Below are 16,045 nucleotides of genomic sequence, written 5' to 3'. Positions count from 1 at the left end.
TCAGTGTTTTATTAAATTGGTAACAAGTTTAATGGTGGTAGGTTAAATTGATGACATTTATTTTTTTCAGTTTTACTTCTTGAGAAAGGTAGGTTTCTTCCGTAGGTATCTAAGCTTATACATTTTTGCCTTTAGTAAGAGACAGTCAGAAAGCCAGGCTTCTGTACAAGGAAAACAAAGTTGCAAGGAATTTTACAATTCTGACACTGAGAGTTGAAGGGGAACAACTGACATATAGCAGCTTTCAAAAAGCTTTGGGATATCTATTTGCAGAACAGAGTTTATTTGCAACAGTTGCTCCTTTCTTTTGAAATAATAGATTTTTTTTTTTCTAGGCAAGGCTTTCACTAAATAAGTCAGAGACTCCTAAGCTGCTTGGCAGCAACTAGAGTACTGAGTACCGCGTTGTGGCCATGGAGGTCAACCTTGCAACTCCAGATCTGAGCAGGAAGGTGTTACTGCTGCCCTACAGCCTAGACAGGCACCTCATAGAAACCTGAGCTCTTGGTTGATCTGAAATCAGCTACAGCAAGGGACCCTCTAAGAATTTTGGAAAGAGAAATGAACGGTCAAAAGGAAGGGTGGATGGGTCAGCACTGTGCTGACTTACATTGATTGGGTTCTAGCACACTGCTTACTTTGAATAATGAAAAGGGCTGCTCTTAATTCACAAGGTATGCATAAATCCCAGATTGAAGCAAATTATATGAATGTATAAGAATACAAACTGCGACTGATACTTTAAGCTTTCAGTTTAAAAATTTGCATTGTGCAAACATTTTACATAATATTTCGGACTGTTGTGGCCTATATTTTTGAATTCTGAAAATATTTTGATTGCCATGTTGGCAATAGTATTGGTTGGAAGGACAGTTGTAGTAGAGGCCTGAGTGGAAGAACAAACAAAAGCTGCTCTTTTAACAGTTAAGCTGCTTTTCGGCAGGTCCTAATAGCTGCTTGCCCAGAAGTTGAGATCAGAATTAACAGATTAGCTGAGGGAAGGATATATGTAATTGAGGTCACTTTCAGGCTCATGCAAACCAAGCCTACATGTTTGCCTCTGTCCTCTGTATTTGTAATGGTGCAGAGTGGGACTGGTACACAGTGGGCTGTAGTTTCATTTATTTTGCATCAAGAAGGCTTTTTGATGTGTCTGGTGAGAACTTTTTTTCTTTTGGCACATTCCCCATAAACTGAGAGATCTAGCTGTAAACTCTTACTTGGCAACATCACCCATATGGCTTCTGTAGGTCTTGTATTCATTAATAATTTTCCTTCTCTGTGCTTTTTAGGAATTAAACCGTAACCTTTTTTTTTGATTTTTTTAAACTTTTTTTTTCCCTGGTTTTTTTTTTTTTTCTTTTGCAAGCCTCTCTAAAACATTTTGTGATTATGTATAAGAAGAGGTGGAACTTGATTATGAACAGCAGAGCAAACCCTCATATGGAGTAGGGCTGAAACAGTAGCATATAGGGGTGTCAGCTCTGGAGGTCCATTGCAATGAAGGATTCTGCCAAAAGTTGATGTAACTTGCACAGTTTTCTGTAAATCCAGAATTGCCAGCATTTCTGAATTAAAAAAACATATCTGATGGAGATAAAGTGTCATCCTGGTCTGCAAGTTATGCTGACCCAGGTAATAGGAAAGGTTGTGCTATGCAGGGGAGGAGATGAGTGTAACTCCAGATGGTGAGTGGGACCTCGATTATCGTTACAATTGCCTTAATCCAGTCTAAACAGAGAGGCATTTGTGCACATCTGCTCTGATGAGCTGTGCCAAAACAGTCATTGCTCTCCAGGGAGTTAAAGATCAGGGGAAATTCCATATTTCAGCCATGTTATGTGATCCAGAACTGAGGTTGATTACCTTCAGATCTGTGGCCATTGACCAGAAATCCCGATATGACCTTTTATATATGACCTTTTCCTTGTGCCATTTGGGCACGTCCACAGCTGGTCTGGGGTCATGATTAGACACCACTTTCCTGGTTAGGCTCATTAGCTGGCAATCTTTTGCCAAGTAGAGTTCTGAATGATGAATGCCTTCTGCTTTCGGCTTAGTCCAACAGGAATTTCAGGTTCTTCTTCCTTACCTTACTGCTAAATTCTATAATACTGTTAAGTATTACAGTCCCATCTCTCTCTTCCCCACTGTGCCCCTCTTTTTTTTTTTTCCAAGTGTTGTTTTTGGTAGAAACCAGCCAGTGAATTTAAAAATGCCTGAAATTTGCAAAAACAGGGAGGAAGGAACAGGGGAGTAAATACTAAAAGCTGTTATGTAAAGCACACTTTGGTGGGAAGCTGTACTACAGAAAGAGCTTTGCTTTCAATTCAGTTTGAATCTGATAGTTATAATTAAAGATTACCAGCAAATTGTGTTCTCTCCTGTGCTCTGTAAATGGTCATAGTCCATAAGTGGGATGGTTTGGTTGTTTTGTTGTTTGGGTTTGTTGGGTTTTGTTTGTTTGGTTTTTTTTTGAAAATGGTAAGTGTGATCTGTAAATAAGTTACAGCACTGAAGTCAGTTGGGAGTGATGGCTGTTATCATGTAGAGCAAGAAACAACAGCAGGATGAGGAATCGTCCATATGAGGCTTTTCAAGTAAAGTGGGTAAGGCTGCAACAGACTAGATAACTCCTAAGTAATCTGTTGCACTGCCTTCTACAATCCTTAAGTATCAGTATATAAAGAAAGAAAAATGAGATTTAGAAAGTAATGTGGATCTCAATTTGCAGTGCTCCTTTGATCAGATGCACATGGAGGGTGGGAGTGACTATCAAATTGATGAATTCTCACAGTGTTAGAAAAGGAGAGCAGAAAGATGTGGTCACAGAGACCCTTGAGATATGCTGACCTTCCTTAATGGGCAAGAAGATTCAGGACACTTAAGGATAGGTGGAAAGCAGAGAAACAAGGAACAGGTTCTCTTACAAAGTGCTTGTTACAGCCATTTGTCCTCTCAGATCTTTTTCCAGTGTCTCTCAGCCTTCTTACATGCTCTTCCTTCGTACTTGCTTTTAAAATTTGATTTCTTAGTGGGAGAACTGAAAGAATTCTAATCCAACAGTAACTGCATGTTTTTAGCAAGCAGGAAGAAAATGGCTGGGGGAAAGTGAATGTCTGGGGTAGTCAGGCAATAAATGCAGCTTCCTATCATGTGATAGAGAGCAGCAGTCCCCTGTTGTGTTTTTTTTCCTATCTTCTCAATGTGTGCTACAAACATTAGGTTTATTTCGTACTGTCATTCCCAATTTACCGCTCTTTTGAATGATGGCTGACATTTACCCATACTGAAGTACTGAGTGAGGTTTGTAAAGATGGTGTATACCATAACAATCCTGTCTCTAAGCAGCAGCAAAATTAAATTCAGAGGCTCCTTCACTGTTAGCTTTGACATATCAGTTGAATTTCTGTTGTTAATTTGTTGTTAAAACTGTTGCTGCCTCTTGCCCAAGGCATAGTCAAACAGGAGACTACTGTAGAGTCCTCTGATTATGTACAAAAGCATATTGATTTAACATGTCTGTATTTGGATAGCTAATATTTTACTTGGCTGTTCCTTTGAGAGTAAGTTTACATTGACATTTTCCTCTCTATCAGATGTTCTGTGTTTTGTTTTCTAGGTAGTTAAGGCAGATTTTAGTCTTCTGTGTTTCAATGAATTCTTGACACAGGCAGTGGAAACTAATAATAAAAACATGAGGTTTAACATATAATCATAAAATCATAAAATGGGTTGGAAGGGACCTTAAAAACTATCTAGTTCGACCCCCCCCCCATGCCACGGGCAGGGACATCTTCCACTAGACCAGGTTGCTCCAAACCTCACCCAGCCTGGCCTTTGACATTTGAAGGGATGGGGCAGCCGCAACTTCTCTGGGCAACCTGTGCCAGTGTCTCACCATGAAATCTTTCATCCAAGGACCAAGCCAGCGCCAGCAGTTTCACCTTAAAAACTAAGCTTAGAGAATCTCTCAGTGTAATTCAAACAGTGAAACTAATGGCGCAGGGTGAGTCTGAAACACAACTTTGCTTCCAATATTTAAATGTATTGGAAATGTTTCTCTAAATGCAAAGATTATATGACAACAATTGGTAATGTATGTTTCTAGTCTTTTTGTGGTGATTTTCTAATCTTTTTTTAAACCTGTCCTTGGAGTTGAAAATATCATTGCTGCTTTCTAGAAATGAAGCTTCATTACATCAAAGTATTATGATGTAGTGAGTTAAATCAGGATTCCCTATTGTCATTTTCTGCTTCAACTCCACTTACAGCGCCAGTAAACCTCACATGGCTGAAGCTGCATACATCATAGAATCATAGAATGGTTTGGGTTGGAAGGCACCTCAAAGATCATCTATTCCCAGCCCCCCTGCCATGGGCAGGGACACCTTCCACTAGACCAGGTTACACCAAGCCTCATCCAGCCTGGCCTTGAACGTGGCCAGGGATGGGCAACCATATTTAGTAACACATGTGTATTTACATGAACAGGTGTGGGAGTAAACCAGAAGTGTCAGAAATCTTCACCTATATTATAGTCGATGATTCAATTCCTGCTGGTCCCCCCTGCTTCTATATTTTATTGTTCTCAAGTTCAACAATCTGTTTCCCAAAAGGCTCCCTGATACTTAGAGGTATTTAAACACCTGGATTAACTGTGTGGCTTACTGTGCTTTTCTTGCTTTTCACAGTATCACAGTATGCTAGAGATTGGAAGGGACCTCAAAAGATCATCTAGTCCAATCCTCCTGCCAGAGCAGGAACACCTAGATAAGGTTACACAAGAATGTGTCCAGGCGGGTTTTGAATGTCTCCAGGGAAGGAGACTCCACAACCTCCCTGGGCAGCCTGTTCCAGTGCTCCGTCACCCTCACTGAGAAGAAGTTTCTTCTCAAGTTTAAGTGGAACCTCTTGTGTTCCAGTTGGTACCCATTACCCCTTGTCCTATCTGAGTAGAGCCTGGCTCCATCCTCGTGACACTCCCCCTTTATATATTTATATACACTAATAAGGTCACCCCTCAGTCTCCTCTTCTCCAAACTATAGAGACCCAGCTCCCTCAGTCTTTCCTCATAAGGGAGATGCTTCACTCCCTTAATCATCTTTGTTGCCCTGCGCTGGACTCTCTCCAGCAGCTCCCTGTCCTTCTTGAACTGAGGGGCCCAGAACTGGACACAATATTCCAGATGCGGTCTCACCAGGGCAGAGTAGAGGGGAAGGAGAACTTCTCTTGGCCTACTAACCACCCCCCTTCTAATACACCCCAGGATTCCATTGGCCTTCTTAGCCACAAGGGCACAGTGTTGGCTCATGGTCATCCTGTCGTCCACTAGGACCCCCAGGACCCTCTCCCCTACACTGCTCTCTAACAGGTCGTTCCCCAACCTATACTGGAACCTGGGGTTGTTCCTGCCCAGATGCAGGACTCTACACTTTCCCTTGTTATATTTCATCAAGTTATTCCCTGCCCAACTCTCCAGCCTGTCCATGTCTCGCTGGATGGCAGCACAGCCTTCTGGCGTGTCAGCCACTCCTCCCAGCTTAGTGTCATCAGCAAACTTGCTGATAGTACACTCAATTCCCTCATCTAAATCATTGATGAATATATTAAATAATACTGGTCCCAGTACTGACCCTTGAGGCACTCCACTAGTTACAGGCCTCCAACTAGACTCCACCCCATAGACTACAACTCTCTGGCTTCTCTCCTTTAGCCAATTCACAGTCCACCTCACTACCTGATCATCCAGATCACACTTCCTCAATTTAGCTGTGAGGATGCTGTGGGAGACTGTGTCAAATGCTTTGCTGAAGTCAAGGTAGACCACATCCACCGCTCTGCCATCATCCATCCACCGTGTTATTTCCTCATAAAAGGCTAAGAGATTGGTCAAGCATGATTTCCCCTTGGTGAAGCCATGTTGACTGCCCCTCATAACCCTCTTATCCTTGATATGCCTTAAGATGGCACCAAGGATAAGGTGCTCCATCACTTTCCCAGGGATGGAGGTGAGGCTGACCGGTCTATAGTTACCCGGGTCCTCCTTCTTGCCCTTTTTGAAGACTGGAGTGACATTTGCTTTCCTCCAGTCCCCAGGCACCTCTCCTGTTTCCCAAGACTTGGTAAAGATGATGGGGAGAGTGGTCTAGCAATGACTTCCGCCAGTTCCCTCAGCACCCGCGGGTGCATCCCATCTGGACCCATGGATTTATGGATGTCCAGATTGCTCAACCGGTCTCTAACCCATTCCTCATCGACTAAGGCAAACCGCTCCATTGACCTGACTTCATCTGAGGTCTCAGGGGTACAGGACTCTTCAGGACTGCCTGCAGCAGAGTAGACAGAGACAAAGAAGGCATTCAGTAACTCTGCCATCTCTGTATCTTCTGTCACCAGGGCACCCATCCCGTTCATCAGTGGGCCTACATTGCCTCTGGTGTTAGTTTTGTCTGCCATGTATTTGAGAAAGCTCTTTCTGCTGTCCTTGACCCCTCTCACCAGATTTAATTCTAAGGAGGCCTTAGTCATCATAGCTGCCTTCCTACATCCTCTAGCAGCAGCCTTATATTCCTCCCAAGTGGCCAGCCCCTCCTTCCATGATCTGTAAAGTCTCCTCTTCCACTTGAGCATACCCAGCAATTCCCTATTTAGCCACGCAGGTCTCCTGGCCCTCTTCCTTGACTTCCTACGTGTCGGGATGCTCCGATCTTGAGCTCGGAAAAAGCAATCCTTGAATGCCAACCAACTATCTTGGGACCCTTTACCTTCAAGCAGCCTTGCCCATGGGATTTCCCCTAGCAATTGCTTGAAAAGGCCAAAGTTTGCCCTGCTAAAGTCCAGGGTTGCAATTCTACTTGCTATTCTACTGGTCCTACCACACAAGATCCTGAAGTCCACCATCTCGTGGTCGCTGTACCCAAGGCAGCCCTCAACCTTTACTGCTTCGACCAGACCCTCCTTGTTAGTGAGGATGAGATCCAGCAGCGCTCCTCTTCTGGTTGGCTCATCCACCATTTGCATGAGGAAGTTATCATCCATACACTGGAGGAACCTCCTGGACTGTGGCTGGGTTGCTGAGTAGTCCTTCTACATCAGGGAAGTTAAAATCCCCCACAACAACCACAGCCTGTGACTGTGAGGCCACTCTCAGCTGCCTGTAGAAGTCCTAGTCAACTTCCTCACCTTGATCTGGTGGCCTGTAACAGACACCCACAACAGTATCACCCCTGCCAGCCCACCCCTTAATTCTCACCCACAGACTCACTTCTCAGTACAATACCTGATATGAGTCAAAAACAATAGTTTCAACCATTTAGTATGGAACAAAAGTTCTTGTCAAGAAAGACCTTAAAATCTGCTTTGACAGAAATGATGTTTCTACGTGCATTGGATTTATGGAAATGTTAGCATGGTGACTCTGCTACTCGACATCACCAATTGACATAGTTTGAAAGTATGTGTTTTATGACTACTTTTCTTGTTAGGCGGTATTGCCAAATCTTAAGTCCTAATGTTCCAAGTCAGTCTTGTTACTGCACATAGAAAGAAGCAGACTCAAGACTAGTAGCAGAAATCGTGTCATTTCTTATGTAAGTAAAAATACTATTTAGCAGTTGATGTTTTGCCACATTTTCTCTGCTTCGGTATTCTCAGAACGTATACATGGAGAGATAAAACCAAGTCCCACCTGCTATTCTGAATGAGAAGACACACTGCTATTATCTTTCTCTCTGCAGCTGAACTGTAAGAAAGTTAATATCACTTGGAGCAGCACGAAATGTCTCACTGTCACTTGCATAAAAGCAAACATCCACAGAGTACAGTTCCTTCTTAGTAGTTTCATTCCCCGAGTTCAGGCTGGCCTCTCTACACACTTAATGAAGCACCCTAGAAGTGGACACAGTTAAATGCACTCTTTGAAAGGCAAACCCAAGTTTTTTTAAACTGTATTTTACTGGCATAGCAGTTTTTTTCTTGAAAAAAAATAGTGTATTCTTAATCCAAATGGAAATACTGCTGTATGAATTGTTGCTGTACTTAGGACAAGTTTATATAAAATAAACACACCTGTCCCAGAGTGTAAGAACAATGTAGTGACACACTGCAAAAGCAACTTCAGGTGTGATAACTGTTGTTTTAGTTATTCTTATGGTATAGTAAAGATTGAGGTGAAAGTCTTGGGCAGTAGAGTGATTCAGTACTGATACCCTACTGACATGGTGGATACCTCTTTCCTGTTTTCAAGGGCTGTTTTGTCAGTTCTGACAAACACAACTTTGGCAGATACATGGACTGCAAATTCACTCTGGTGTTTCTGGAGATAAACTTGGAAAAAGACGTGGTTACTTATTTTTTTGATTTTCAAACATAAGTGTTTCTGCAGCATCTTTGTCCTTTTCTACAAATAATCTGAAGCTAACAGCAAGCATATTTCACATTTTGGGATATCTCTTCAGAACTGTGAATGCTGTAAACATACTTCAAGTTTTGAAGCCTTACCATTTCACCTGGGTATCATACAAGCCATGCATTGGTCCTGTTGGAAACTTTGTTTTACCATATAAATGTCATGGTTTAAACCCAGTCAGGCAACTCGTTAACTCACACCCCCCCCCCCCCCCTTCTTGCCCTCCCCCTGCTCCCGGAGGGACGGAGAGGAGAATCAAAAAGAATGCAACTCCCACGGGTTGAGATAAGAACAGTTTAGTAACTAAGGTATAACACAGATCACTACTGCTACCACCAATGATAATAATGATAAAGGAAATAACAAGGGAAGAGAATACAACACCTCAGCACCAGCTGACCGATAACTCGCCCCCCCCAAGCCCGACCAAGCTCCAACCGATACCTCCTCCAGCCCTGCAGTCTCCCAGCCCTTCCGGCTAACTCCCAGTTACATCCTGAGCATGACGTGCTGTGGTATGGAATACCTCTTTGGTCAGTTTGGGTCAGGTATCCTGTCTCTGCTTCCTCCCGGCTTCCCCTCCTCCCTGGCAGAGCATGAGGCTCACAAAGTCCTTGGCCAAACCAAAACATCGCTATCAGTTCTGCTCCCAGGCCGAAAGTCAAAACACTGCACTGCACCAGCTACCAAGAAGGGGAAAAAATGACTGCTACTGCTGAACCCATGACATTATCCACCCCTTATTCCATACCATTCACGTCATGCTCAGATCCCACATTTTCAATATACCATCACTCTTATCTTAGTGCACAGACCAGTCCCTATAAAGCTGCTGTGTCCGTCTGGTCCATGATGTCAGGCTCCATCTCTTGTAACAGTCTTCCAGAGCAGGAGAGACTGTGTGCAGTGTTCACACTCATGAATAACCTGGGCAATAGTGTCCATTGCTAAGTCCACCCCTCGATCATGAGTCCATCTTTGTGCTGCATCTCTGCTCTGATGGCCTGAAGTGCCATGGGCCCACCAGGCTTAAAATAATTCACTGTCCCCTTCAGCAGTTTCTGCAGCTTCTTGCTGGGGACTCCATACAGCTGCCTTCCATCTCCGATGCTTCCAAAGCACTGGAGGGGCCCAGTGGACTAGATACTTGCCCATACTGTCCCACACACCCTGCCACTCATGACTGTCCAGCCTTAGGGAAAATCTCCTGGTCCCCCTATATTGTCGTCTAACCCCAGACAAGACCCAAACCTGACTCTGCTTAACTTTTGAGATCAGACAAAATGGTGATGGGTAGCACACAGTCTGTGTGTGTGCCAACATGCTGATCCCCATCACAATCAGCAGGCAGGTCCCAAGGGTACCCAAAGGCCATTCAAAACCTTCAGAAGTCTCAGAGGATGCTGCTGTACTTGTCACTGGGGCTGGTGTAGCTGCTGTGCTTGCCGGCTCTCCCACCACCAGCTTCTCTTTTCCTGAGTCCAGCTCTTCCTCCTCTGCCTTGCTGGGAAATGCTGCGTGGTCTCCTGCATCCTCCTAGGGCTCGGCGGGCGGCTTCCGGGGAATGCTCTCGGCCGTCGCGGGGCTCAGCTCCTCCGCGGGGCTCGGCTCCTCCGCCGCCTTCTCCCGCTGCTCGGCAGCCGCCTCCTTCTGCTCCTCGACCGCCCCGACCTCCTCCACCGGCAGCCGGCCCCTCGCGGCCTCCGGCCCCGCTCCCGCCGCCGCTTGGTCCCCGGGGCCGCTCTCCTGAGCCGCTTCGGCTGCCGCCGGCTCCCGGGGCCGCTCCCCCTCGGCTCCCCGCAGCCTCACGAAGATGGAGAGTAGGGTGAGGGCCAGGCCGGTGAAGAGCAGCCGGACGGCCAGGTACAAGTCCACGGCCACGTCCGTCCTGCCCTGCTGCTGGAGCCCGCCCGTATTACAAGCCATTGCCATAAAGCACAGTAAGACAAGAACCTTAGCCCAAGCCCCACACTTGATAAACACTAACACAGCAAATACCGGCTCTACGTAAGTTACAACATTCTGAAGCTGTGAGATCAACAAGAACAACTCTGAGAGCCAATAAATCATCATTGTGATGAGTGACTATTAATCTGGTCAGATCTGTCGTTATCTCAACTCTTCGTGCCCCACGTTGGGCGCCAAAAAGAACTGTCGTGGTTTAAACCCAGTCAGGCAACTCGTTACCTCACACCCCCCCCCCCCCCCCCCCCCTTCTTGCCCTCCCCCTGCTCCCGGAGGGATGGAGAGGAGAATCAAAAAGAATGCAACTCCCACTGGTTGAGATAAGAACAGTTTAGTAACTAAGGTATAACACAAATCACTACTGCTATCACCAATGATAATAATGATAAAGGAAATAACAAGGGAAGAGAATACAACACCTCAGCACCAGCTGACCGATAACTCGCCCCCCCCAAGCCCGACCAAGCTCCAACCGATACCTCCTCCAACCCTGCAGTCTCCCAGCCCTTCCGGCTAACTCCCAGTGACATCCTGGGCATGACGTGCTGTGGTATGGAATACCTCTTTGGTCAGTTTGGGTCAGGTCCTGTCTCTGCTTCCTCCCAGCTTCCCCTCCTCCCTGGCAGAGCATGAGGCTCACAAAGTCCTTGGCCAAACCAAAACATCGCTATCAGTTCTGCTCCCAGGCCGAAAGTCAAAACACTGCACTGCACCAGCTACCAAGAAGGGGAAAAATGACTGCTACTGCTGAACCCATGACAATAAATTAATGCCTTTACCCCTCAACTGCCTCTCTCCCTCCCTCGCCTCTTAAATACTATTAGTACTGAGGGCCTGATCTTAGGTACATTACAAAGACTTTAATATTTGGTAACGAGCAGTGGAAATTGTTAAGTGTACAGTGTCTCTATAATGTTGCTTTATATGTTGTCTGCTAAGCTGCACTATGAAATGCTTTAGGAATAGAATAGTGAAAGAATTGATACTGCATAAGAGTACTTCTTTAATGAAAATTGTGTCTGAAGTGAAATACCAAAGGACCAGTTCACTGTTTGCTAAAACAAAGTTTTTATGGTTAGTGTTTTTATGTGCATAATTTTTGTGCCTGTGATGGAGTTTAATAATTTAAGACTGTTTCCCTACTTCTTTCTGTGTTTTGCAGGCATACAGGAGTTTCCAGAAAATATAAAGAACTGTAAAGTTTTGACAGTTGTTGAGGCCAGTGTAAATCCAATTTCGAAGTAAGTTTGTAATTCTTTTATGTTTTATATTTTGTGCAAACACTGCTGAGTCTCAGACTTGCCCCAGACATGCACCCACCCTTGGATGCAAGCAGGAGAGTCACAGTGCAATGAGGTTCATTAAGCTTATTGCACTGAGATACAGTATAGCTATGTCATTGAAGTATTTTGCCCAAGTTAATAGGCTATGTGGGCAATACCATGTTTCTTTCTCAGCTTTTTTAAGTCTATCAATTTTCTGTGAACGTAGAGAAATATGAAGAGTTTTCTTTCTTAATAGCAATAATTTTCCTCTAAAGCCTGTACAACTGTGTTTCAAACTTAGCTTATATGGGTAGATTTGTGCAGTGTAACTCTTCTGGGGAAAATATACATTGTGTAGGTTTTAATTATGTTACTGTCTTTGAGTGCCTCCACCACATTAGGTATCAGGAGACCACAAATAGGAAGGCTACGTTTGTTGTCTGTAGAATTTATTACCTGTGGATACTTAGTACTTATGAAGAATTTTGAGACTAATCTGGCAGAAAGCAAGTATTGTCTAGTGCAATTTTGTAGAAATTCTGGTATTACCTAAATTTTGATGTTATCAGCATGCAGGACTTAATACTGTATTATTGTTTGAGAAAATATGATTTAATGCCCTAAACATAATTGAAACAAACCCACTACATTATTTCTATATAGACTTCCAGACGGATTTTCCCAACTGCTAAACCTAACACAGCTGTATCTGAATGATGCTTTTCTTGAGTTTTTGCCAGCCAATTTTGGCAGGTAAGTTGAATTTAAAACTTAGAATCTATATTTAGTTTTAAATTTATACAGAGCAGTTTCTGCTGCTTCTCCAGCAAAGTGTAAACTGGAGGAGGGGAAGAAGTGTACGTTACCAATCCATTTTTTTAGTTACAGAAAAAAATTTTATTACCATTTTTTAATTGGTCTTTTAAAGAACAGTCAGAAAGCTTATGAAGAAGCAAGAAATAAAACTCATTTACACACTTCCTTCTTTTACAGCACAAGTCTGGTATGTACGGGAGACTAGTATTTCTGAAGTATGGTTTGTTTATCATTTAGTAATCATAGTGAAGCAAATAATGACATCTGTGATTCCACTTGTCCCCTCCTAGCTGCCCAGATTCTTTATACACATCTATAATTCTCAGGTGCCTTGTTGTCAGGAAGCTTCCTGAAAGACTTAGCATGTTTATGGTGTGATGACTAAGCAAAATTATTATGTGTAATAGCTTAAACACAAGACAAATACCAAACCCCTACATCTTTAAAATGGAATAAATCTTGGGAGCTGAAGTGGAAGCGTAATACTGTTAAAAGGAAGACTCCTAGATATGCATAATTAATCCAGTTCTTGTCATACTGATTTAGCTATTTCTGCTTTCCCCCCCTCACTCTCTTCGCTCTTACTTTATACTCTCTTTTCCTAAATTCATTCTTCAGAAAAATGCCTATTAGATAACCAGGCATAGCTGCATGAAAGCAGTTGCCTTAATCTGTAGTGTTATAGTTCATAGAATAATGGAATAATTTGTTTTGGAAGGGACCTTCAAAGGTCATGTAGTCCAACACTCCTGCAATGAGTAGGCATGTCTTCAACTAGATCAGGTTGCCCAGAACTACATCCAGTCTGGCCCTGAATGTCTCCAGGGATGGTGCATCTACCACCTCTCTGGGCAACCTGTGCCACTAATTTACCACCCTCATTGTAAAAATTTCTTTCTCATGTCTAGCCTGAATCTCCCCTCTTTTAGTTTAAAACCATCACCTGTCATCCTATTGCAACAGGCCGTGCTAAAATGTCTCTTCCTGTCTTATAGGCTCCTTTTAAGTACTGAAAAGCCACAATATGGTCTCCCTTGAGCCTTCTCTTTTCCAGGCTGAACAACCCCAACTCTCTCAGCCTTTCCACATAGAAAAGATGTTCCATTCCTCTTATAAATTTTGTGGCCTCCTCTGGACCCTCTCCAACAGGTCCATATCTTCTCCATATAGTTGGGTCAACACAGTTTACAAGAAATTAGAAATGGCCCCAAGTGTAGTGCTGCAGAAATTTGGCAGATCAGATGTACAATGAAGGATGAACACAGGTCCAGTCCATTAGTGACCATTAGTTTATTAGTCAGTTGTGATGGAATTGCTGGCCTGTTCTTTTCTGCCCAGTTCCTGGTCTTTCCCTGATGAACTATTAAAAGCACCAGGTTGAGTACATGTTCAGCTAACAAAAAAGCTGCTTATGATGCAGGAGAATTAATTACTGTGCTTGTTTCTAGTACACAAAGTTTGCATTTCACAAGCCTTCATTAAGGTTGAAGAAGAAATATCTGGGAGATGCATAGTTCTTACTTGTTGGCATTTTAATGATTGCCTATACATTTTTCCATTCTGTTTTTCAGTCTAACCAAATGACAAGATTTACTTGGTAAAAAACAGGTACTACAGATGCAATTGAAGAGTTCAGGTTGACACAGTTGGTCTTATCAGTAGTAAATATTTCACATAATTTTAAGGAGTCTCATTAGAGTTTTTTCTCTGTCCCTGGTTAGGGAAATGGTGAGGTCATTAATTACTAACAGCTTAAGAATAAATCAGCTACTGAAGGCAACTTGAATGCCAGTTCTCCAGTGTAGTGCTTCTCCTAGTAACTATGAAGAATTCAGTTGTTGTTTTTTTTTAAAAAAGAAATAGTGACTTGCAGCATCCTAGCTTGAAACTGAAATAAAAACTTTCTCATCAGCTGTTTTTAAATGAATTCAAAGTATTTATAGACGTTTACCTGCTATTAATGGTGTAACACAGAATAAATACTATTCTATAGCAAGATACTATTTACATCAAATAAATTAGAAAACCATGAATTGGTAAAATGTAATTTCAAAGTAAGGTTCAGACCCCTTTGACATTGAATACTTCTGTAAGCGATCAGACTGCTCTGACGCCGCACAACTTTACAAGTAGGCATAAACACTTCCTAGTGCAAATGGTCTTTTAACTTGTACTTCAAAATGTGGGAATACATTTTTAAAAAACAAACCAAACAGCTCTGGTAGAAGCTTTTGGTATATATAAGAGTATTGTTGGTTATTTCCATAAAGGACAAGCCTTCAGCTTTTCTTCCAGTTTGGTGCATTAGTGGTTTTTGTATGGCCTTGCAGCTATTACTTTTCATTACATGGGAACACATGATCAACTGAGTACTGTTGCCTGCTCTTACTGGCAAAATGCATCTTAAAAACTCAGCCAATGTCATATTAAAGCTAGAAAGGTTATTATGCACCATGTGTCAGGGTGTCTCTGCCAGCAGTTCAGGTTAGAACCTGGTTTCCCAGATCAGTTTCTCTCTGACTGCTGATATTAATTTGTTCCATAGTTTAATTGCTGTCATCTCTCATGAGTGTTGTTGCCCATTCTCTCATCTGCTGTTTTACAGTGTTCTCGTATCCCGCTTTTAGTTTGTTAGGCTAAACAGAATTGTTTCTCTCTAGTATGTTAAGTTTTCCTTTGTGCCTGGTTTTATTAATACATCTTGGAATGAGTTTCAGTTTGAATCCATCATCTTCTTTTTGATAGAGGATGATGATATATATAGCTATATTTAGAATTCGAACTGAGTTCTCTTCATGGCTTGTACAGTGTCATGATTATCTTCTTGTTTCTCTTGGAAATGTCTGTGGTTATGCTGCAGTGTTCTGCTAGCCCTTTTTGTAGCTGCCTAGTATCATTTCTCACATGATTGACTAATGCCTTGGACAGCTCAGTTAGAAATGGCTTATGTCTCTGCAAGGAAATCATGAGTACTTGACTTGATGCTATGGCATCTTGTCCCTTTTCTATTTTTTTTCAGTCCTTAAAGTTGTACTGTTTTGGTTTTGTTTTGTTTTTTTTTTCTCCTACGGTGTTCTAATAATTAATTGTACTGTCTGTGACTGCCTTGTGTGGCATCAGCCAACTTAAATGTTTTTCCTATCCTTTAGGACTGCTGCTAAAATACATTGAACGGAATAGTACCAGAATGGGTCTCTGTCACGGGTATTCAGGCTGGTGCTTTGGAAAAGCTTTGCGTAATGCAAACTGCTTTTAGAGTATCCATGCAGCATTTTATTGTATTTGCCTCTGTGCTTTATTCTGGCCTCCAAAATTTGTGCTAAAGCTTTGCATACTATTGAGGTCAAGATTATCCAATCTTTTTTCCCCTTCTTTATGAGCACTGCATACTTGCTGTCCCTCAGTTATGTTGTACCAGTCCAGCTTGTTAAACTTATTAAAAATCACCAGGCTTTTGATTAAATGTGCCAGTTCCTTTGGAATTCTGATAAAGTGGGGTTTTTTTCTTCCACTCCCAAATTCTAATTTGAATGCATTAATATTGGCACAGATCCCAGAGTTAGCCTTTATGCCAGCAGTGCACAGGAA

The 16,045-nt window shown here is 42.7% G+C and overlaps 1 protein-coding gene across 8 annotated transcripts in view; it reads left to right on the top strand.

Moving 5' to 3' along the window:
• ERBIN (erbb2 interacting protein) overlaps positions 1 to 16,045 on the top strand; it is a 116,937-nt gene that overhangs the window by 59,894 nt on the left and 40,998 nt on the right. For all 8 annotated transcript variants that reach the window (XM_061475801.1, XM_061475803.1, XM_061475805.1 and 5 more), the window contains 2 exons: positions 11,539 to 11,617; positions 12,305 to 12,394. In XM_061475801.1, the coding sequence (XP_061331785.1) occupies positions 11,539 to 11,617; positions 12,305 to 12,394 (169 nt within the window). The remainder of the gene's footprint in view (positions 1 to 11,538; positions 11,618 to 12,304; positions 12,395 to 16,045) is intronic.

The sequence above is a fragment of the Pezoporus flaviventris genome, unplaced genomic scaffold (genome assembly GCF_033815535.1).
Source record: "Pezoporus flaviventris isolate CSIRO_AGI_PZ_B2104156 unplaced genomic scaffold, CSIRO_AGI_Pfla_v1 ptg000090l, whole genome shotgun sequence".
NCBI classification, from domain to species: Eukaryota; Metazoa; Chordata; class Aves; order Psittaciformes; family Psittacidae; genus Pezoporus; species Pezoporus flaviventris.
Note: the sequence above shows the minus strand (reverse complement) of the source record. Positions and strands in the feature narration are given on the sequence as shown.